The sequence below is a fragment of the Bos mutus genome, chromosome 13 (assembly GCF_027580195.1).
Source record: "Bos mutus isolate GX-2022 chromosome 13, NWIPB_WYAK_1.1, whole genome shotgun sequence".
NCBI lineage: Eukaryota > Metazoa > Chordata > Mammalia > Artiodactyla > Bovidae > Bos > Bos mutus.
The window spans coordinates 68,272,478-68,296,936 of NC_091629.1; the positions used below are offsets into that span (position 1 = coordinate 68,272,478).

At 40.5% G+C, this 24,459-nt stretch overlaps 1 protein-coding gene across 1 annotated transcript; it reads left to right on the forward strand.

The window, feature by feature from the left end:
- PHYH (phytanoyl-CoA 2-hydroxylase) lies at positions 1-20,783 on the forward strand. Its single transcript, XM_005894837.3, has 9 exons — positions 1-150; positions 4,070-4,128; positions 5,228-5,338; positions 5,982-6,150; positions 12,765-12,846; positions 14,533-14,714; positions 16,643-16,792; positions 18,431-18,562; positions 20,384-20,783. The coding sequence occupies exons 1-9, from the start codon at positions 76-78 to the stop codon at positions 20,435-20,437; spliced, it is 1,014 nt and encodes a 337-aa protein (XP_005894899.1). The 5' UTR covers positions 1-75; the 3' UTR covers positions 20,438-20,783.
- Positions 20,784-24,459: the final 3,676 nt, after the last annotated feature.

The window sequence follows — 24,459 nt, forward strand, 5'->3', positions numbered from 1 at the left end:
CCCTCTAAGAGAAGGCGGGGCCCCCCAACTGAGTTAAGTACCCGGAGGCCCGGCGCCAGGTACTGCCCTCCGGCCATGGACCGAAACCGAGCTTCCGCGCGCTTGACTGTCTTGCTGCGACACCTCGGTTGCCGCTCGGCCGGGACCATTGTATCCTTTGGGTTCGCGAGGTTTGAGCGTGAAGGGTGGCGGCTTTCAGGGCGCATTGCATAACCTCCCCGCTGGCTCTTCCTGGCTCCGCAGCCTCTGTCCCCGTTATGATCACATCTCTTTCGGGCGCTACGGGTCCCCAAGGCCCAAGAGGGGACTTTTCCGCCCGGTGGGGCTGCGGCTGCTGGCTCCAGCTCCTGGAGTGGCGTCGCTGTAATCTTCCTGGCCCTCTGTTCCCGGCTTTGGGAAGGGAGGGTGCGAAGTCCAAGCAGGGCTTCTCTCTGCTGCCCTGCACTTTGTGTACTTGACTACATCTGATCGTCCGGCTGCCCAGAGACAGAGACGGAACCCGGGGCGTAGAGCCACCTGGAGGAGCCGAGGGGTCCTCTCGAGGTGGAGCTGCGCCCCAGCTCTTCCTTCTCCAGGCGAGCCAGGTGAAGCTTACACTGTTTCCTGGAGAAGGGCTGGGTGTCCTGTGTCCGCTCCTGATCAGGCCTGAAATGAATCCAAGTCAGTCTGTGCGCCACCGGTGTTGGATCCAGAGAGATGTCACTGTGGGCCTCAGAAATCAACTTGCTTTGCACAATTGTTTTTGCGTGTTCAGTGATCTCATTCAGGGCGCACAGCACGGGCTGGGTTTCCCCGCCCCGCCAAGTGACCTGATTAGACTCTGCTCTGCTATATTTAGTTCTGAAATTTCTCCTAAAACGATTATACTGTTTCTTTTACTTCCATTGTTGCTCTCCCAACTGTGTTCCAAGCCTTGACGTATTCGAATCGTTATAAATTTAAAATCTCCTCCACAAACTGGTAAAGGGAACCCAAGTGACTATGTAATCTCACTTTACAGGTGAGAAAGCATTTGAGGTTAGGAGAAATTAACTTTCCTGAGCAAGGTCATTTAATGGAACCAGTGGTTGTCAAAGCGTGGTCCCCAGAGCAGCAGCAGCAGGACTACCTAGGTACTTGTTAGAAATGCAGGTACTCAGGCTCCTCTTAGACCTGTGGTATCAAATGCCTGGGAGTGTGACTAGCAACCTGTTTTCACTTAGTGTGATACTATTAATAGTTTAGTTGTGAGAAGTGCCAGTACATTGGGCCTGGATATAACTGGAAGTAGATTAAGGTTTCCGGGTCCAGTCTGTTATTATTTTTAAATTTTAATTGTGTTCTTTTTTTTTTTTTTGCCAGGGTGGGAGGAGAGAGGGCAAGCTAACAGCACGGAGGCTTTTATTTCCCCCAGCAGGGATTGAACCCATCTGTGCCTGTTGCAGTGGAAGCACAGAGTCCTAACCACTGGACCGACAGAAAATTCCCTAAAATTTAATATCTGATCTCACTGGACTTAGTTATAATAGTGTTGAGGTCAGAGCTTGTTGTTTTTTTTTTTTTTTTCATCTCTATTTCCTAGAACAGCACTGTCGAATACAAGCTCCTTGTGATGGTGGAAAAATGTTCTTTGCTGGTAGGGTTCAATGTGGCAGCCACATGTGGCTATGAGCACTTGAAATGTGACAGTGCAGTTAAGGAACTGAAGTTTTCATTTTAATTCATTTCAATTTACATAGCCAGAAGTGGTGAGCGTCTCTGCCTAAATTCACTAAATTTTCAGTGAATATAAGTGTGGTTTAGGCTTAAAGAAACTACTAGAAATTATGTGACAATTTCCTCCCAACCTTAATTATTCCTTTAAGAAATAAGGAATAAATTTTGAAGTAACAGTGCAGTGTTTAAATGCAGATAAACACAAAGAAGAAAATCTATATAACCCATAATTCCATTTCTCACAGATTATTATTTGTAAACACTTTGGTCTGTTTCTTTTCTATATATTTACATAATTGCATAATAACATATTCAGGACCATGCTGTACTGTACAGATTTTTGCATCCATTTTTTTCCAGGTTTACTAGCTTTGTATAGTAAACATAGTAAATGATTATTAGCTTTGTAAACATTTTCACATACTAAGAAAATTCTCCAAGAACAACAATAACAAAAATAAAAACCATAATGCAGGAGTGGGAGAGAGGAGAAAAGGATTGGAAGGCTAATGTCTGGACTGTCCTGGCAGCTTCATTTTGTTGAGAACATCTGACAAAGATGTTAACTCTCTCCCTCGGGGAAAACAGACAGTAGCTAGTAATTCTGACTCTTGGCCCCCTTCTCCACCTTTTTCCACTTTGGAGACTTGTGGGATCTTAGTTTCCTGACCAGGGCCTTAACCCAGGCGCCGGGCAGTGAAAGGCCCGGGTCCTAACCACTGGACTGCCAGGGAATTCCCATCTTCTTGACTATTATATTGTCCCAACTTAGATACAGACATCATTCAAAAAGGATAACATGTTTATGTGAAGTGTCATTCAGAACGTAGCTCTTTCAGCTAAAGAAACAATGAAAAAAATGACCAAAACAAATGAGATCCTAAGTCAATCATCTGGTGATGACTGGATAGAAAACTAGAAGGAACTTTTAGACGTTTTAAGATATTTAAAAATGATACTGTACTATGTGGATTATATTTTTCTTGGAGTCATTGTTTATTTTATGAACTTTTTTTTTCTTTTGAGAAACCGCAGGTAATTCAGAGGCCTGTGAAAGGCTGTATGCTGCAGATCTTAAATTGAAAGCAACTAGCAATGGCACCCCACTCCAGTACTCTTGCCTGGAAAATCCCACAGATGGAGGAGCCTGGTGGGCTGTAGCCCATGGGGTTGCAAAGAGTCAAACACGACTGAGCGACTTCACTTTCACTTTTCACTTCCATGTCTTGGAGAAGGAAATGACAACCCACTCCAGTGTTCTTGCCTGGAGAATCCCAGGGACGGGGGAGCCTGGTGGGCTGCTGTCTATGGGGTCGCACAGAGTCCAACACGACTGAAGCGACTTAGCAGCAGCAGCAGTGTTTCTTTACCCCATTCATTCTCCAAGTATTTTCCAGCCTCAATACAACCGAAAGATGCAACTCAGTTCTCTCAGAGTGATTTTAAAAACTTTTTATTTTATATTGGAATCTGTGGATTAACAATTTTGATAGTCTCAGGTAGACCAGCAGAGGGACTCAGCAATACATATACATGTATCCGTTCTCCCACAAATTCCCTCCCATCCAGGCTGCCACATAACATTGAGTAGAGTTCCCTGTGCTATACAGTAGGACTTTGTTGGTTATCCATTTTAAATATAGCAGTGTGGATGTGTCAATCCCAAGCCAGAGTGATTTTTTTAACTGAGGGTAGCATCTTGAAGCTTGAACTCTAGTAGGGGTTTGAAAAAGTTCTCTGGGTGAATCTGACACCCGTCATACCCACTTCTTCTGAGAAGCAGTGCTTTACAGAGGGGCACTCCACTAAACTGACAGGTGCTTATTCTTGAGTCAGAGTTGGCAAAAATTTTTTATAAAGATGTTCTTTTTTTTTTTTTTTAATGACCAGCCTGTTTCTAATATTTTGGATGAACTCCCACTAAGAGAAAAACTTCTTTTGAATAGAACATGATTCTCCTTATTTATAGAATAGAATAGAATAAAAAATTTCCATTTTTATTCACTCAGTAGTTTGGTGGAAGGAATATCCAGGGGGAATAAAATATATGGAAAGTATGAATACAATGTTGGTCAAGTCTCAGCTCAGCTGTTTTCTGCTGGGTGACCTTGGACCAGTTACTGAACCCTGACCCCAGCCAAGGGTTTCTGCTCTGTGCAGTTGGCATAATAAAGCTCTTAGCTTCCAGGCACCTCCTTAGGCTATTGTGAAATGAGACGATCTAAGCAATAGTGCATCCGAGTGTTGGTGTGTAGTCAGTGTGCCTGATGACTGTGTAGGGCTGGTCTTCCCTTGTGAAAACCAATCCAGGGTGGGTTGATTCTAGAAGGGTGATGCCTGGACTTCACTTGATTTGCCTTAAATCACATCCTAGATAGCTCACCACACTTCGGGGGTTGGTTCTCTTGCCAGTTTCCATCCTCAACAATTCCAGTAAGTAGATATAATTTTAATTCTTAGCCATACAATGTATATAAACTTTTTTTCCCCAGTGATAACTCAGATATAAAATACATATTGACTGATAAGAATTCATTATACAAATCCTCTGAATCCAGGACTTGTTCTCATTAGAACAATTATGGAAATTTTTGAAGACACTTTCTATGTGTATTTTAAAATTTAGAAAGAAGGGAAAACATCACAAAGTGCATAAGTTTATTTTATAAAATTCAGGCATGGTATATCTCGTTTAAATTAGCCAGGTTTTTTTTTGGTCACTCTGATATCTCAGCTAGCATCTTTGGTTTATCTTAAAGTCACCTTTGAAGTGGAAGACATTGATCTCCGTGGAATATTCTCATAGAGTCAGAGTTCCAAAACAGAGGAATAGACAGGGGGATTTGAGTTTATGTGTGTGCTCTACACTTATTTAGATTTTGTTACTTTGATTTCTTCCGTAAATACATGAAGCAGACAATTAAAAACATAAAGTATATTGTTTGTTTCCTTTCTGAAAAACCATACATATTCATTACAGAATATATTTTAAAATCATAAAATAGGGTAAATTTAAAAAATCATTCATAATGCCATTACATAAAGGCAATCACTGTGAAACATTTTTCTTTTGGCTTTATTTCTTTATAGTCTTCTTGTTTTAAACAAATAGTGTCTTGGTTTTACATCACTGTCATCACATTTTAATTTAATAAGCACTGTCCTTGCTATTATATGTTCTTCATTTTTAATGTCAAGTCATATCCCATTGAAAGGATATAATATAACCAGTTAATTATTCTTCCATTTCTTGGTGACAGTAATTAACGTTTCGGATTTAAAACTGAAAATTTGTTCAGATTATTTCTTTAAAGTTCTAGAAATAAAAGTGCTGAGCGGAAGAGTACAAACATTTCTCAGGTTCTTGATAAATATTGTTAGGTTATGATTTTTATTTTTATTTTTTAATATAAATTTATTTATTTTACTTGGAGGCTAATTACTTTACAATATTATATTGGTTTTGCCATACATTGACATGAAGGTTATCATTTTTAAACTGGACTTATCTGAGATTTTTCTTTTCCTTTAGGTATACCCGGGAGAATAATGTTCTAAGCCTAGAACAGAGAAAATTTTATGAAGAAAATGGATTTCTTGTCATTAAAAATTTGGTGTCTGATGCTGATATTCAACGCTTTAGGTACAGTAACACTCTTTGATATATAACAGGAATGTGTATTGTGTGTGTGCAAGGGACTATGAGTAGGATTACCTTGTGTGTGTTCAGATATTTTTCAGGGATCGGGTTTGTTAGGAAGTGGCTTGTTAGAACCTAGGTTCAAGCCAGAGTGGCTTTAATCTCAGTCTCTTCAGTTAATGTTGTAGATATAGGGCAGTTTCCTTAACTTTTCCATGCCTGTTTCTATATCTGCAGAATGGGGAAAATAACAGTACTTATGCACTAGAGTGGTTTTAGGACTAAATAGGTAAAGTAGAGACAGAGTTCGTTGAACAGGGCCTACCTAGTGCATGGTGATGCTAGGGAGGTGTTTCCTCTTTTGTTCTGATGAAACCAAATCACAAATATTTCCCCACTGGTCCACTAAGCTATGGACTATTCAAATTCTGGTAGCGAATTTCAACTCCACAGTTAGGAGGCGGGCACTTCTGAGTTGGCCATTTTCTCCTTCCTGTCATCAGAACTGTTCGACTTGGGGCTTGAGGACCATTTAGTGCAGAGAAACCACTCCCAGGTCTTTGAGTCTTTCCACAGAACAAGTGGAAGGCCAGGCAGGTGCTTATCGCCTATGGTACTGACATCATTTACCAATTGAATTTTCTAGGAATGAGTTTCAAAGAATCTGCAGAAAGGAGGTGAAACCATTGGGATTGTCGGTGATGAGAGATGTCACCATCACAAAATCAGAATATGTGCCAAGTGAGAAAGTGGTTTCCAAGGTCCAAGATTTCCAAGAAGATGAGGAACTCTTCAGATACTGCACCCTCCCTGAGGTTCAAGACCTTCCTGTGCTTTCTTTCCCTTTAAGCTAATAGCCCATCTGCATGTCTGCCTCTGAAATCTTCGTAACTTTTTTGTTTCCATTTTATCTTGCTCTTTTCTACGGGCCTTCTCAGGTGGCGCTAGTGGTAAAGAACCCCCCTCCACTGCTGGAGACTTAAGAGACATGGGTTCGATCCCTGGTTTGAGAAGATCCCCTGGAGAAGGAAATGGCAAACCACTCCAGTATTCGTGCCTGGAAAAGCTCATGAACAGAGGAGCCTGGCAGGCTACATTCCATGGGGTCGCAAAGGATTAGACTCTTGCCCTTTTCTACTGGGGCCCTATAGCAGTAGTTCTTAATCAGAGGTGGACATTTGCAAATGTCTGGAGACATGTTTGCTTGTCAGGCAGGAGGGGTGGTGGGTTTTAATGCATAGAGATCCGGATCCATGCCACTGGGTCCAGGGATGCTGGATAATAGCCTGTTGCAGCAAACAAAGAATGATGCAGCCCAAAATGTCAGTAGTGCCAAGACTGAGAAATCCTCATAATTTTGCTATTTTTGCTGGAGAAGAGCAGGAATTCTGTGGTAAACAGAGAGCCTTCTCACACTCCCTACAGGCATGTCCACAGGGATAAAAGTGCTAAGGTTTACCTATTGCAGATTGTTTTCAATTTGTCTTATGAATCTGGTCAGTAGAGGTATCTGTTTTTAAATTTAAACTAGGTTTTTAAAAAATTATTCTTTAAAAGTAGTTCATAGCTATGAAAATATCTAGTGTGGAATGACATGAAGGAAAAAGGAAATTCTCGCACCCCCTGCACCACTCACTGTTCAGTTTTACGTATTCATCTAGAACCATTTCAGGTATAATCAAGCATATTTGTATAACCCCACCTTTCGTGTAACAGGAAGCATCCTGGTTGTCACCTTGGTTTTTCCACTGGTAGTACATATGAGAGAGACATCTTTCCATTGGTATCTATGGATCTACTTTATACTTTGTAAACTATTGCGTAGTAATGCCTTGCGTGAATGTATTACAGTTTCATTTTTAAAAGAGTTTATTATTTTTTTCTCATTTATTTATTTTTGCTGGTGCTGTGTCTTTGTTACTGCACATGGGCTCCTCTCTAGTTGAGGTGCATGGGATTCTCATTTTGTTGGCTTTTTTTTTTTTTTTTTTTTTAAATTTTATTTTATTTTTAAACTTTACAATATTATATTAGTTTTGCCAAATATCGAAATGAATCTGCCACAGGTATACCTGTGTTCCCCATCCTGAACCCTCCTCCCTCCTCCCTCGCCATACCCTCCTTCTGGGTCGTTCCAGTGCATCAGCCCCAAGCATCCAGTATCGTGCATCAAACCTGGACTGGCGACTCATTTCATACATGATATTATACATGTTTCAATGCCATTCTCCCAAATCTCCCCACCCTCTCCCACAGAGTCCATAAGACTGATCTATACATCAGTGTCTCTTTTGCTGTCTCCTACACAGCGTTATTGTTACCATCTTTCTAAATTCCATATATATGCGTTAGTATACTGTATTGGTGTTTTTCTTTCTGGCTTACTTCACTCTGTATAATCAGCTCCAGTTTCATCCACCTCATTAGAACTGATTCAAATGTATTCTTTTTAATGGCTGAGTAATACTCCATTGTGTATATGTACCACAGCTTTCTTATCCATTCATCTGCTGATGGGCATCTAGGTTGCTTCCATGTCCTGGCTATTATAAACAGTGCTGCGATGAACATTGGGGTACACGTGTCTCTTTCCCTTCTGGTTTCCTCAGTGTGTATGCCCAGCAGTGGGATTGCTGGGTCATAAGGCAGTTCTATTTCCAGTTTTTTAAGGAATCTCCACACTGTTCTCCATAGTGGCTATACTAGTTTGCATTCCCACCAACAGTGTAAGAGGGTTCCCTTTTCTCCACACCCTCTCCAGCATTTATTGCTTGTAGACTTTTGGATCGCAGCTATTCTGACTGGCGTGAAATGGTACCTCATAGTGGTTTTGATTTGCATTTCTCTGATAATGAGTGATGTTGAGCATCTTTTCATGTGTTTGTTAGCCACCTGTATGTCTTCTTTGGATAAATGTCTATTTAGTTCTTTGGCCCATTTTTTGATTGGGTCATTTATTTTTCTGGAGTTGAGCTGTAGGAGTTGCTTGTATATTTTTGAGATTAGTTGTTTGTCCATTGCTTCATTTGCTATTATTTTCTCCCATTCTGAAGGCTGCCTTTTCACCTTGCTAATAGTTTCCTTTGTTGTGCAGAAGCTTTTGAGTTTAATTAGGTCCCATTTGTTTAGTTTTGCTTTTATTTCCAATATTCTGGGAGGTGGGTCATAGAGGATCCTGCTGTGATGTATGTTGGAGAGTGTTTTGCCTATGTTCTCCTCTAGGAGTTTTATAGTTTCTGGTCTTACGTTGAGATCTTTAATCCATTTTGAGTTTATTTTTGTGTATGGTGTTAGAAAGTGTTCTAGTTTCAATATTTTACAAGTGGTTGACCAGTTTTCCCAGCACCACTTGTTAAAGAGATTGTCTTTTCTCCACTGTATATTCTTGCCTCCTTTGTCAAAGATAAGGTGTCCATATGTGCGTGGATTTATCTCTGGGCTTTCTATTTTGTTCCATTGATCAATATTTCTGTCTTTGTGCCAGTACCATACTGTCTTGATAACTGTGGCTTTGTAATAGAGCCTGAAGTAAGGCAGGTTGATTCCTCCAGTTCCATTCTTCTTTCTCAAGATAGCTTTGGCTATTCGAGGTTTTCTGTATTTCCATACAAATTGTGAAATTATTTGTTCTAGCTCTGTGAAGAATACCGTTGGTAGCTTGATAGGGATTGCATTGAATCTATAAATTGCTTTGGGTAGTATACTCATTTTCAGTATATTGATTCTTCCAATCCATGAACATGGTATATTTCTCCATCTATTAGTGTCCTCTGATTTCTTTCACCAGTGTTTTATAGTTTTCTATATATAGGTCTTTAGTTTCTTTAGGTAGATATATTCCTAAGTATTTTATTCTTTCTGTTGCAATAGTGAATGGAATTGTTTCCTTAATTTCTCTTTCTGTTTTCTCATTATTAGTGTATAGGAATGCAAGGGATGTCTGTGTATTGATTTTATATCCTGCAACTTTACTATAATCATTGATTAGTTCTAGTAATTTTCTGGTGGAGTCTTTAGGGTTTTCTATGTAGAGGATCATGTCATCTGCAAATAGTGAGAGTTTTACTTCTTCTTTTCCAATTTGGATTCCTTTTATTTCTTTTTCTGCTCTGATTGCTGTGGCCAAAACTTCCAAAACTATGTTGAATAGTAATGGTGAAAGTGGGCACCCTTGTCTTGTTCTTGACTTTAGAGGAAATGCTTTCAATTTTTCACCATTGAGGATAATGTTTGCTGTGGGTTTGTCATATATAGCTTTTATTATGTTGAGGTATGTTTCTTCTATTCCTGCTTTCTGGAGAGTTTTTATCATAAATGGATGTTGAATTTTGTCAAAGGCTTTCTCTGCATCTATTGAGATAATCATATGGCTTTTATTTTTCAATTTGTTAATGTGGTGTATTACATTGATTGATTTGCGGATATTGAAGAATCCTTGCATCCCTGGGATAAAGCCCACTTGATCATGGTGTATGATCTTTTTCATGTGTTGTTGGATTCTGATTGCTAGAATTTTGTTAAGGATTTTTGCATTTATGTTCATCAATGATATTGGCCTGTAGTTTTCTTTTTTTGTGGCATTTTTGTCAGGTTTTGGTATTAGGGTGATGGTGGCCTCATAGAATGAGTTTGGAAGTTTACCTTCCTCTGAAATTTTCTGGAAGAGTTTGAGTAGGATAGGTGTTAGCTCTTCTCTAAATTTTTGGTAGAATTCAGCTGTGAAGCCATCTGGACCTGGGCTTTTGTTTGCTGGAAGATTTTTGATTACAGTTTCAATTTCCATGCTTGTGATGGGTCTGTTAAGATTTTCTATTTCTTCCTGGTCCAGTTTTGGAAAGTTGTACTTTTCTAAGAATTTGTCCATTTCTTCCACGTTGTCCATTTTATTGCCATATAATTGCTGATAGTAGTCTCTTATGATCCTTTGTATTTCTGTGTTGTCTGTTATGATCTCTCCATTTTCATTTCTAATTTTATTGATTTGATTTTTCTCCCTTTGTTTCTTGATGAGTCTGGCTAATATAAATATATTTTCACCCAACATGGGAGCGCCGCAATATGTAAGACAAATGCTAACAAGTATGAAAGGAGAAATTAACAATAACACAATAATAGTGGGAGACTTTAATACCCCACTCACACCTATGGATAGATCAACTAAACAGAAAATTAACAAGGAAACACAAACTTTAAACAATACAATAGACCAGTTAGACCTAATTGATATCTATAGGACATTTCATCCCAAAACAATGAATTTCACCTTTTTCTCAAGCACACATGGAACCTTCTCCAGGATAGATCACATCCTGGGCCATAAATCTAGCCTTGGTAAATTTAAAAAATAGAAATCATTCCAAGCATCTTTTCTGACCACAATGCAGTAAGATTAGATCTCAATTACAGGAGAAAAACTATTAAAAATTCCAACATATGGAGGCTGAACAACACACTGCTGAATAACCAACAAATCACAGAAGAAATCAAAAAAGAAATCAAAATTTGCATAGAAACTAATGAAAATGAAAACACAACAACCCAAAACCTATGGGACACTTTAAAAGCAGTGCTAAGGGGAAAGTTCATAGCAATACAGGCATACCTCAGGAAACAAGAAAAAAGTAAAATAAATAACCTAACCCTACACCTAAAGCAACTAGAAAAGGAAGAAATGAAGAACCCCAGGGTTAGTAGAAAGAAAGAAATCTTAAAAATTAGGGCAGAAATAAATGCAAAAGAAACAAAAGAGACCATAGCAAAAATCAACAAAGCCAAAAGCTGGTTCTTTGTTGGCTTTTCTTGCTGCGGCTCTCAGGCTCCAGAGCTGGAGCTCGGCAGTTGTGGTGCGTGGGCTTAGGTGCTCCTTGTGTGTGGAATCTTCCTGGAGCAGAGATCAAATCCATGTCCCCTGCACTGGCAGTGGGGTTCTAATCCACTGTAGCATAAGGAAGTCCTGTACTATGGTTTCTGACCAGTCATTTAGAATGGTTAAAAAGGACACTTTGCACAAAATACTTATTAGAACTTATACCCCAAGTGCTGTTAGAAAGTCTGATTCTTGAAGACTGCACAGCTGAGGCATCTGGGAGGTCCGGCCTCTTGAGTTGGGGACGAGAAGGGAAGTGGCCTCTCTGAACCACACATTCTTCCCAACCTCACGTCCTGTTTTGGAAATGAAAATTGTGTGGGTGGATCATGATAAAAGCTGGAAATTATAGGCAGCATGTGGTAGAATGTCTGTCAGGATGTTCCTACTTCCGTAACCTGCAAACCATGTGTCTGGTGGTTCATGCAATGATTTTTTAGGAGGTAGGTATTCTTCTAATAGCTATGTATTTATTTTAATATATATTGGAAAAATGAACCAGCACCTCAAACCCATGATTTGAAGAATTTTATTAATCAGGATAAGACTAAGATAAGACGTAGGGAGAATATCGGCTAAACATATTGGGAAGTTCTGCAAAGCAGGACAGAAAATCTGAGGATGGCTCTTGAATGATGACCATGTAGAAAATCGCAGCCTAGGAGAGATAAATTGGAAGATTGGGATTGACACATACACACACTGTATAGAAAACAGACAACTAATAACGATTACTGTATAGCACAGGGAACTGTACTCAGTACTCAGTAATGGCCTATATGAGAAAAGAATCTTAGTGTATATATGTGTGTGTATAACACTTTCATTTCACTATACACCTGAAACTAACACAACTTTATAATTCAACTATACCCCATCAAAATTAAAAAAAGAAAAGAACAGCCCTTTTGCCATTTTTTGAATACCCCCCCAGAATGACAAAAACAAACTTTTTATTAAAAAAACAAGCATTAGGCCAGACTCCTGGGATTTTTGTAACATTTCAAGTGTTTTATACTCAAATTGCCTACATTCCTTATACAGAAGAGATCATATAAGTGAAAGCCATAGAATGTGCTTCACTTTTTGTAGTCAGACAGAATTAGAGATTGAATATGGATATGAATTTGAGTGAACTCCGAGAGACAGTGGAGGACAGGGAAGCCTGGTGTGCTGCAGTCTATGGGGTCGCAAAGGGTCAGACACGACTTTGTGACTGAACAACATCATTGTCTTTTTCATTCAACTGGCCCTGCCATTTTGGGCATCATTTTCATGGGAGGTCTTATTCCTGCCCTTCGTAGCTGGTGTCTCAGAGAAATTCATGACTCTGTTGTAGAAGAAGCACTTAGATTTTCAGCTGGTTCTAAGAAGCCTGTTTCAGAGTGTTTATGATGATTTCCAGTTGCTCACTTTTGCGTGGTTTGTTTGCAAGGTTGTGAAATATTGATTGATTGATTGATTTAAATGACTGCCAACGGGGTTCTAGTATAGATAGATGTACTTTGTGCCACATACTTGTGCATCTGATTTCCCATGAACTTTTCCCTCCTTTTTCCTTAGATTCTGAAATATGTGGAGTGCTTCACTGGACCCAATATTATGGCCATGCATACAATGCTGATAAACAAACCTCCAGATTCTGGTAAAGAGCTCTCATTGGTAGAGGAAAAGCAAAAGCAAACAAATAAAAAAAAAAGTGTTTAATTAAATTATATAAGATTGATGTGCTAACTAATAGCAAAGTGCACAACTGCTTAATTTTTGCATAAATGAATATATATACTTTAAGTCTCAAAGTAGCTTACATCATAACAACACTGAAGTATAATAGCGATGCTGATGTTAACTAGGGTTATTGCTGGGATTGTAGACAAGTGGCTTCTGAAAGATGCAGTTTAATAAAACACAACTGTCTCTCTACCCCACAGACTCCTGATATTCAGCATCTCTAAGATTTGTTACCCACTCTCACCCATGCATGAGGGGGTGGACTTTGGCTTCCTGATCTGAAGACAGTATTATTACTAACAAATTTAAAACTGAACTTATGTATTAAATACCATAGCTATTCTCAAAATTTTCTGTGCTTGGTAAAATGTAGCTTCTAAGCCCTCCCTCCTAGAGAGACTGATTCAGAAAATAGAAACTAGGAACCTGGATTTTATTAACCATACTCAGAGATGCTAATGCAGATGGCTCTTGGCCACACTGAGAAATTCAGCTATATCAGTGGTAGGAAATCAGCCATTAGAGATCTTTAATCTGTTTCTACTCTGTCTCTGTCCTGATGGCCAAGAGAGGTTTATGTGCTAAGCCTACATACAGGCTTAGCCTAACATCAGCAGGCCTTTCCCTCCCTGGGTGTCCTGCCTGGAGAAATCCCCTGGCCTGGGGGAACTACGTTCAGAAGGCAATTCTAGGGGAGAATGTGAATGTGTGTGTAGTATCTCTGATTCTCCACAGTGATGGCAGAACCAAATGGTTCTAGTTTGGTGCTGAAACCTCTGAGAGTCCTTCTATTTATATATTTAGTTAATTAAGGAATACTTTTTTAATATCAGCCACTTAGAAGTTTATCAGAAGGCCTCAGATTGACCACTCTAATTAGTCAACGTTTTTGGGGAATACTCTCCAATATGTTGGCCACCTGATGGGAAGAACTGACTCATTAGAAAAGACCCTGATGCTGGGAAACACTGAAGGCAGGAAGAGAAGGGGACAACAGAGGACCAGATGGTTGAATGTCATCACTGACTCGATGGCATGAGTTTGACCAAGCTCTGGGAGTTGCTGATGGACAGGGAAGCCTGGTGTGCTGCAGTCCATGGGGTCCCAAAGAGTCGGACTCAACTGAGCGACTGAGCTGACTTGGAGAATGCTAAGCTCTGTGCCCAAACCAGAGTTAGGGAGGAATAAAGCACAGTGGAGATGATGACATATGCACAGATTTCTAGAAAATAGTGTAAGTAGTCCTCGGTTACCAGAAACCCAGAAAGAATCACAGGATCCAGAGGCATTGTGCTGATTCAGTCTTCTAATTTGGAGAAGGCAATGGCACCCCACTCCAGTACTCTTGCCTGGAAAATCCCATGGATGGAGGAGCCTGGTAGGCTTCTGTCTATGGGGTCGCACAGAGTCGGACTCTACTGAGCTACTTAGCAGCAGCAGCAGTCTTCTAATTTGGTGCTCATCTATAGAGGTGGTTTTCTTCAGTATTGTCTCATCTGTTTGGCTTTTGCAGGGATAGTTCATTGTTCTGGCTTTTCAGGCAGAGGAGAATAATACTGGGACTCAAGTTTATTTATTTTAACAACAGATTCTGTTTCAGGAAAGAAGACATCCCGTCATCCCTTGCACCAGGATCTGCACTATTTCCCCTTCAGGCCCAGCAATAGCATCGTTTGTGCCTGGACAGCCATGGAGCACATTGACCGGAACAATGGCTGTCTGGTTGTGCTCCCAGGGACACACAAAGGCCCCTTGCAACCCCATGATTATCCCCAGTGGGAGGTAAGTCTGCTAGACGGCTGAGTCTTGATCAGAACCTTTTGTTGTTTTGATTTCACATCAGTATACATAAGGAGCTTTGCCAATAAGATGACATTTCCTTTCTTAGCAAAACATTGTTCTAGGATTTCAAATGAGCAGGGAAAATTCCAGGATGGCTGATCACACGATCACCTTTATTCTTTCAACAAGTACTTGAAGGCCAACCAAAGTGGTGGACTTTGGTGATGCTATAAAAGATCTGAGATTATAAAGCCTAACTGCAGAGGTCAGACACAAACACAGTAACACCAGATATGTATGCCAAGTGAGTTGTACACACTGACTGTTAGTTCTCTCAGTAAAAAAGAGGATCATCTGCTTCCACCTGAAGAGATCAGCAGAGAAAGGCTCTGGGGAGGACTGAGCAGTATTCCATTATGAGGCTGTTCCATGATTTATCAATTCAGCTGGTGATACTGGAGGACTGTTCAGTGCTTTGGGGCCCATGAGTGAGGAGATCAAATCATTTCTTCAAGAATGATAACCCTGTGGTCTGGCACAGAATGTATTGCAGGAATAGGAGTCCAGAGACAGAGAAACCGGAGAGGACTCCCATAGCATTTAGATGTAAGGCAATAAGGTCTCACAATCCTGTAATAATGATCAAGGTGGGAAGAGCACATTTTGTTAAGGCAGAAAGAGTACACATTGGTTCTGTGAGATGTAAAGAATATGGCTTTCAGGACTTCAGTGTCAACTAGTTAGAAGTCTTGAACTGAGGATTAGTGCCAGGTGAAAATACCTTGAGTCTAGATTCTGCTATAAAATCTGAAATTCTTCAGTTAAGTTTTGGTTTAGGAAAGGTTGGTGCAAGCAATAGAAGTGGGCTCTCAGTGACTCAAGCTGAAGGGAGGGCCCCTTGGACATGCAGAATCCGTGGGCAGGCTGCCAGCTCTGGAGGGTGAGGAGGAAAGAGGAAGTCCTTCTTCAGTGGGAACAGTTGGGCTGCAGCACCTGGAGTGGCCAGATGTACCTTGACAATGTCCAGTCGCTTCAGTCATCTGCTCAGATTCAAAGTAGCAGCAATGGGAGGTGAGACGAGCTTATCTTGCTCACTTTCCACATTGGGCAGGAGGCAAAGACTCAACACAGTGCAGTAGGGAGCAGTCATTCCCAAAATGGAATTTGGAGTTGGAATAGTCTTAGGAAAGGAAATGGGATGCTCTCCTCCAAAGACCCATAAAAGATTGCAAACGTTGTTACTTCTCGTCTCAGTTTGTTTCATAAAGATATAACTATTATCTAATGTAATAACTAACCTTGAAAATATTTTAAAAATTGTTAGAAAATAGTTTGAAAACAAACAACGATTTTTGTTTTTTTCTTTTTGTGCAGTGATTGACTTGGAAAAACAGGGAGTGGAAAATATTTTAAAAGCTAATGTTTTAATTTACTCTTCTTTCTTTACTCTGGATCTGACCTACTTGGTTTCTGGGCTGAGAAAGACTGAGAATTTTCTCTCTGCGAGTTGGGAGAATAGTTAGCTTCTCAGAGATACTTCTGAGTAATAGAGTAGTGATTGATACAAGTTCCAGGTGAGGAGAAGAGCATGCTGGGGAAGAATGAGCATGGGTTCACCAGGAAAGGTGGTCTCTGTATTCCTGCAAAATGCAAAGCTGATCTGGGTCTTCAGTTATCATTCAGTAATGAACCATAGGTGGAAATTCCAAATATTTCGTCAGGTCTAAAAAATTCACGATTCACACATGGCTTTCTAAAAGCAGTCAACTGAGAAAGTTTGGTATATGTAAGTTTTTTTAATATCTAATTTATTTATCTCTTTCTCTTCAAAGAACTTAGAGAAGGTTTGTTTTCCCTGATGAGTCATTGATAAGAGTTTTGATTCTTGGCTTCTTCACTTTTGGACTTGGCTTCTCTCGTGTTTTTAGGGAGGAGTCAACATCATGTTCCACGGGATCCAGGACTATGACAAAAACAATGCCCGGGTGCACTTGGTGATGGAGAAGGGAGACACCGTCTTCTTTCACCCTTTGCTCATCCATGGATCTGGTCGGAACAAAAGTCAAGGATTCCGGAAGGTACACATTCACATCACAGCACTGTTTGAAGATGAATGCATGAGGAAGAAAAGTATCCCGATACATGAAAAGTTAAAGGAGTTGTAACTTTTAACTCAGCTGCCCTTTAGTCTGGTGTATTTACCAGGAAATATATTTGTCTCCCTCATGCTTTGTTGCTTTCAGCAGTAAGAAGCTAGATGACCTTAGGATGCCATCACTATTGAACATTCGTGGAATTTCTCCAGACAGAGAGCATAGTTACTTGGCAACTGATAGCATGTTTTCAGAGGAAAAGATAAAAGCAGACATACATACCAAATAATAACATTTGGAAGGTATACAGCTCATATAAGGGGAACGTCTGTAATATTATTGCTATTGGTTAAAATATTATTGATTGGAAAGGAAGGTGTGAATTGGCCACCCAGAAATCAGATATGGCCATGTTTTTCACTCCTTAGCCTCAGAGTGTTTTCAGGTTTATAAGATCAGTGCTTACATTAAAAACTGACAGAATTTCTCATAAGAGCCCAGATTTCTTGCTTCTCTAAAATTCAGCAGATCTGATGATATGCTGGGCTCACATTTCCCTAGGATGACATGGCTGTTGATACTAAATATTAGTGTCTTCTTTGGGGCTGAGTGAAGCTTTCCAGTTTATCACAACAGCTCTCTGTTTCCCTGTGGCTGAGGGTTAGTTGTCAGATTTCATCCTCCATTCATTCAGATATCCACCAGGCTCAACAGGACTGAGATGAGCCAGAGGCAAGAAGGCAGTTCCCTCAGAGGCTCAAAAAACTCAGTATCCAGTTAAATAATATCTTAATGCCAGTTAAAAGAAATAAAAATGAATGCCAAAAAGTCCATGGTGAGCACAATACCAAAATTTTAAAAAAAGATCAGACCCTCTAATACCATGATACCCAGAACTGTGCAAAAGGAAGATATAGGCACTACACTGGAAATAGTGTGTTTTAATATACTAACTTGATGGTTTTTCAATATTTTTGACTGATTTACAGTTTGGGAAAATATTAACCATTGAAAAATGCATAAAAGCGTACAGGTAGGAGTGTACATGTCTTCTCTTTTGCCTCAGGCTCCAATATGGTGCAGAATAGTACTAGGGTTTCCATGGGAAATAAATTTTGTGACTCAACTGCCTAGAAATCTGTAAGAAGTAGGCAGATCTTCTGATGGGTGCAGTCACCCTAAGAGAACTAACTTGTGGCAAGGAAGGTGAGTTTCAACTATCACCTTGCAAGTTAGATCGGTTTATAAGTCCTTCGAGACTGGGGAGAACCAAGTAACTTCCATCTTACTTTCGAAAGGAAACAAGATGAGTATTTTATGTGAATGCTATCAGACTGGAACTGTGCTTTAGATTGGAGAGGGGGTGTCTGTGTATTATTTTCTGTTGCCAGGTCTTTTCAGTTTTTCTTCCCCCATCATCTGTGGCCATTGAAATACCAACTCATTACACCCTCCACTAAATTCTGTAGCTGAGGTGATGAGAAACCCTGAAATACATTCCTTAGTAGGACTTGGCAATATCCTTCATTTGAAAAATAAAATGCTGAAAAGTTAAAGATTTCTTCCTTACATAATTCTGTTCCCTGCCCTGCATATAATTTTGGATCATAATAATTTCCACAGGCAATTTCCTGCCATTTTGCGGATGCCAACTGTCACTACATAGATGTGGAGGGCACCAGTCAAGAAAACATTGAAAAGGAAGTTGTCGATATAGTCAGGAAAAAGCATGGATTTAAAGACGTCACTCTGAAGGTATGTTTGTATGAAAAGACAAAGTAAAGATCTCAGTTTGTTCTTTAGATGCTTAATAGTGTCATACCTGATTCAGTTTGAAGGTATAAAGTGTGTAGGTTTACAGCTCCTTTTGGAAACATTGCTGAGACCTTCTAGGAACGACAGAGGGTTTTGTTTGTACTACTTGCTTCCCCAGTGTGGGGGACCTGGTTTCTCTAAGTCTTCGGGCAGGCCATCGTGTTCCAGAACAGACAGGTAGGAGAGGAAATAGCAGATTCAGAGATGAGGAAATGGAAGATAAAGCAACTTTCTGAACTCATAGTTGTAAATGGTTTGGGCTGTCAATCATAGGCCTCCTTTATTTGTAAAGAAAGCAATTTTCAAGCAAGTGTTTGTTTGGGTCAGTTTGCACTGGGAATTTAAGGACAGCCTGCATGTACAGATGGGAGATCACTGATGCTTTTCATAGTGGTGTTAAGACAGTATTTCATATGCCTGCCTAATTAATACACATCACTGTAGATTATTTGTTTTTTTTTTTTTAACTTTTTACTTTGTATTGGGGTATGAAGCCAACTAACAACATTGTTATACTTAGATTGTTTGTTCTTTACTGGTGAATATTGCATGCTGTTGCTGATCAATAACTAATTATCAGTCAAGGCAACTAAATAAAGTTAGTTTGTATTGTAGGTGATTATATTTGGGGCTCTGAAGCAAGAAGCTGAACTTATGAGATAATCATAAATGCATCATCTATTTCGGGGTGACATGACCCCCAAGTAGACTGAATGTAATGAGAACACAGGGCCTCCCGGTGCTTTGAAGAGCCTCGCATGCCAACAACAGCCTTCTGAAAAAACTTCCCACCTCAAGAGTCTTCATCCACCCTTGAGCCATTTTCTGTCTAGAATCTCTGAATGTATCCCCATATCTGAAGATGCTCTGACCTCACATTTGCATCTCCTGGACAGTCTTGTCCTTCCTTTGTCCAGCAATTAAATGTCCTAGAAATGCAACCTATTTTGCCACTTGGGTCTTCCATCCAACACCCTGAATTTTAAGGCAGGATAAAAAACATATATATTCTGTTTGAGGTCTGTCAGGGTTGTACTAATGAATCAGTTCCTCTATTTCTTTTCATGACTGTCTCAGCTATAGTTTATGGACTTTACTTAGAAGAACAACACTAACTCTGCTATAGAGTTCTTTGCAGGCACAAAAGCATGTCCCTGTCCCTTTTCTTTACCAAAACTCAATGGAGCAGTTGAGATAGCTCCACACTCTTCATGAGAAAATGAAGAGCTCAAGAGAATGGCCTCAGTTACTTAAGTGACTGAGATTTCAGAGGAGGTCCAATTCCAAAATTATTCTTCTAGCATACTTTGCTGTTTGCAGAAAAATAAGCAAAAAGTTTGAATTGTCTTATTAGGAACAAAGAAGAAAAAACCAATCCAGTAGCGTAGGACATCATTTTCAGGAGCAGATCACTCAGAATGGGGCAGGCAAACATCACCAAGGGCAGCAGGAGCTTAGGTATTAAACAGTTTTGTGACCAAACATAACAGCAGGTCCCAACACCTCTAATCAACACAAGTGCCAAGCAAAGCGTAATGAGTGTGAGGACTCACTGTCTTGGCTTATGAAACATGTTTTAGATATTGGTGAGTAAATTAATTAGAGTCTCAGAATGTGGTTTTTATTTACTACCTTATGACTATTGTGGAGGGCTGTCTTTCCCCCCCATTTAATGATGAGTAGATGCCAGAAATCTTTGTCTTGTGGTGAATAGGTAAATCCAAGTTCCCAGAAACTCATTGTGTTTGGTATTATTTGCAGGATGTTTGGACATTTCGAGGGCGTGTTGTGAAAGGAGAAAGAATCAACCTTTGAAATAGCCCTTCGCTCAAACTCTTGTCAAGAAAACCAAGGTGGAACAAGATGTCAGAGAAAAATCTTTTCTCAATGAGATGATGTAATCGTTTCTATCCATGTTAACAAAATCCAAGTGCATGGATGCAGTACTTAACTGCACATGGGTGATAATGCAGTGTGGTGGGATGCCTTCAATGGATATAAAATAGTAAAAGTGAAATATTACTGTTTTAAGGAAAACTTGGGGTTGCAAATAACAAAGGTGATGCATAAAGAAGTGTGTTAGATCAGTTTCTTTCACTCAATTAACGCTTTACCCAAGCAAGGTTTAATGCTCTGAAATAAAGAATCCACCACCTCCCAATATTGTGTTGTGTGAGATCTCTTTGCAAATCTGGAACAATGAATATTAGAGATGCATTTAGTAAAAGGTCTAAGAAGGGCATCTGGGTGTAAAATAAGGGTGGAAACTCACATTCTGACACAGGATTCCTTCCATGGCCTCTCTAGGCCACCATGCTCCTTAAAAAAACTGACTGGATCTTTCCAAGTCTTTTTGTCTAAAGAAAGAAGACCAGAGAAATAACTTTCTCTGTCAATTCATATTCAGCATAGCAGCTGAAAACATTCAGCATTTATGAATGAAACCTAATCTCTTTGAAGGTCCAGGAAAGCTTTTAAAATAGTTCTGGTTTGGATATCAAGTGGCATGTGCTACAGAGATTTAATTTAATAGAGCATTGTATTTCTCCACCAGCTGACGGCAGCAAGGAGTCATAATTCTTCTTTTTATAAATTCTGGTTGAATCTTCAGTAAGAAAAACAGAATAAGGAAAAGGGTCCCTTTCTTTAAGCAAAGCATGCGTTTTCCTACATGTTGATTGCTGATTCTGTCAGTTTCTCTGTAAGGACACCCAGTTTAAGCTCAGGTCCAGATGGAAACTGGGGAAGACATGAAAATCCCTGACGTGCTCTCAGGACTATGGAATAACTGGAAATAAAATGTATATGTGGAAAGTCAGCATAAACAGCATGTATGGGACACTGTTCGCAAGAAACTGTTCAAACTAACTTTAAAATACATTTGAAACCTTAGACTTCAAGAGGAAAATCAGACAGCAGAATGTCATCTCCCTGGTGCAGTTCTGAGTGAACTGCAGCCAGTCAGTCAGGAGACACTTCCCCTCGTTTCTGTGTGCCTTGTGCCAACTAGTTCATCTAACAAATATCCAAGCATCTGTTACTGAACAAGGTTCATTCTGCACTAGTTTCTAGAAATGTATTTCAAGAGGAACTGCTCCGAACAGAGATTTACAGCAAAGAGAAAAGACAGAACTGTTTCAGGTCGGCCTCCTCCAAGGAGGAGTGTGGGAGTGCTCCATGTGTAAGCGCATGGAAGCACAGGGGAAAGGGAACCGGGAGAGTGCAGTCAGGTATCATCTTGATTATTGTGCACAGGTGTGAGTAAGCCTCGGCCTCTGAAAGTTCAGAAGTGGAGACGCTTGCCAGAGACTGGGGCTTCCCAACATCACTCAGCTGGAAAAGAAGCCACCTGCAATGATGGAGGCCTCAGTTGCTTTCTTGAGTCAGACGTTCCCCTGGAGAAGGTGAAAGGTTGTTGCTGAACCACGCAAGACGCTGGGATTCTTGGTCTCCGGAGGAGAAGAATTCAATCAGGGGCCAGAAATGAAGCTTGATTGCTCAAAGCTTTTTGTGTGCAGTAAAGTTTCATTAAACTATACAAGAGAGAAAGCTTCTGACATAGACATCAGAAGGAGCAGAAAGAGGACCCCCACCCCTGCTAGTCTTTAGCTGGATGTTATACAGGTACTAGCAGTCGGCTAATTAAAGAAAGGAAATGTCTCAAAACTCAGAGAATGGCACCAGGTGAGTCATCCCGGGCCATAAAATGATTGACGTGAATCTTGAAGAAAGGCAGATTTCCATACAAATATACAGTTTCATTAACATAGATTAGGAGAAAAATGGATGAGTATAACATACTGGCTGGTCATATCATTTCTGAGCCTTTAGGTGGAACCGACTTGAAGATAGAGCATAGGACATTAATATAGCTTAAGACAAATGTTTCCATAAGAAAAGTGCATTGGTTAGCTCACGGTTTGAGAAAAGTTAAGTTCAGGTGGAGCTAGGCGTCATTATGGCAACACAGAATTTCGAAGAGAAACCTCTTTTTAAATGTGTATAGAGAAGGGGAAAACATATAACCCTAGTTTGTTTCCTCCTGCCGCTTAAGAGAGAGAGAAAAAAAAAATGTCTGCTACTTGCAGCCTATTTCCTCCGTTTGGAGACCCCTGGCCTTCCTATCTGTTACCCTCTCAAAGGGATAGGCAACCCACTGTGGTATTCTTGGGCTTCCCTGATGGCTCAGATGATAAATGGCCTGCAAATTGGGAGAGGCCTGGGTTCGATCCCTGGGTTAGGAAGATCCCCTGGACGAGGGCATGGCAACCCATTCCAGTATTAGTCCATGGGGTCGCAAAGAGTGGGACACAACAGAGCAACTAAGCACAGCACAGCAGAGACTGAGTGGGGATGGGATTCAGCCCTCTGGTGTCAAAAGTTCATCTAGCAGACACTGGCACATTCCCAGATGGAAGGTCAGTGGTCCTGTTATAGCCACGCATTCTGGGAAACAAACTCACTCAGAAGGACAATGCAGATAGTGGAGTGCAGTTTATTACACCGGTGGGCCCAAGGCAGAGTCTCCTCTTAGCCAAGGACCCCAACTGACTTTTGTGAAAACCTTATATACCTTAAGTGTACGGCTCAAGCCCACATCCCCAGATTCCTTAAACCTAGCCTGAAAAGTGTTAAAGGGAGATACAATCAGGTTACAGCCATGATTCATAATCAGAAGGGGCAACTGGTTATACATTGTAGCCTACACCAATGGGTGCCATAAAGATTACAAAGGTGATTGAGTACATAGGGGATTATTACATTCTTTTTGGCGATGGGAAATGTTGGTATGGAATCCGGTGTTTATCAGTCCAGGAGGGCAGTTTGGCTGTAGGTATGTTATCCCCATGTCTACCAGGCACATGGTCCAAAGCTCACCAAAAGTGCAAGATGTTGTTTCCTTCTTTTTCAAGATGGAGTCAGCTCAGCCTGTTCCTTTCCTCCCTCAGTCCTACCCAATCTTAATCAGTTCACTTGCAAGTAGACACAGCCAAGTCCAAGGTCTGGGTCAGGAACTCAGGGAAACATCTTCTTACTTAGGCTATGTTGCAGCTGGAGGACATGCAAGCCTTCAGTAGCACAGTGACAACAACCTCACTTAGTGGGGGCAGGTGAGATGGATTTGACTGACCGTTTACCCATGCTTTCAAATCCACTCCATGTAGCAGGACCACATATGGAAGGGAGACAGTAGCAGGATGATGCCTACTTTGCTTATGGGACACCCTGGAAAGGTAGGAGCTGGTAATTGAAGGGTTGGGTGGGAATATTGCCAGATCATGGCAGAATGAGGGAAAAGCCTGGCTTCACCGTGGGTGAAAGGTGATTTATCCTGGGAATATATGTATTTCACCAGAGACTCATCTAAAAAGAGTTCACGAGGTCCTCACAGTGCAGAACAAAAGAAATAGGACAGATCCTCCTATGATATTTGGGATGAGTGTAAGAAAACAAAACTTTGCTCCTGGTATCTGCTTGGAGTTCACTCCTTTTAAGCAGCAGATTAAATGAGTTTGAAAAGCTTATGATTGCATCAACAAAACATGGGAACATTTCCCAAAACCAATTCTAGTAATACAGTTTCATGGTTCAAACCAGCTCAAATCTACCTGCAAAAATCTTGTCTTACTAACACAACACAGCCTGAATTAATCTCTCCTTCAACCCAACTCTGGTATCCATCCTGTGTATAGTACATGCCGCCACTTAGCCCTTAATGCGTTTACTGAAAGTATGATTTTCCCATTTGTAAATATCCTGCCTTCCTGAATAGAGAGGGTAGGACCCTTGGAGGTCCTGCCTCTTCCTTGGGCACTTTGGTTAACACTCACAGTGCC

Coding starts and splice junctions, on each gene's coding strand:
- PHYH (XM_005894837.3), top strand. CDS start 76: ATGGACCGAAACCGAGCTTCCGCGCGCTTGACTGTCTTGCTGCGACAC. Junction 5,339..5,981: donor GCTGATATTCAACGCTTTAG/GTACAGTAACAC, acceptor TGAATTTTCTAG/GAATGAGTTTCAAAGAATCT. Junction 16,793..18,430: donor AAAGTCAAGGATTCCGGAAG/GTACACATTCAC, acceptor TAATTTCCACAG/GCAATTTCCTGCCATTTTGC.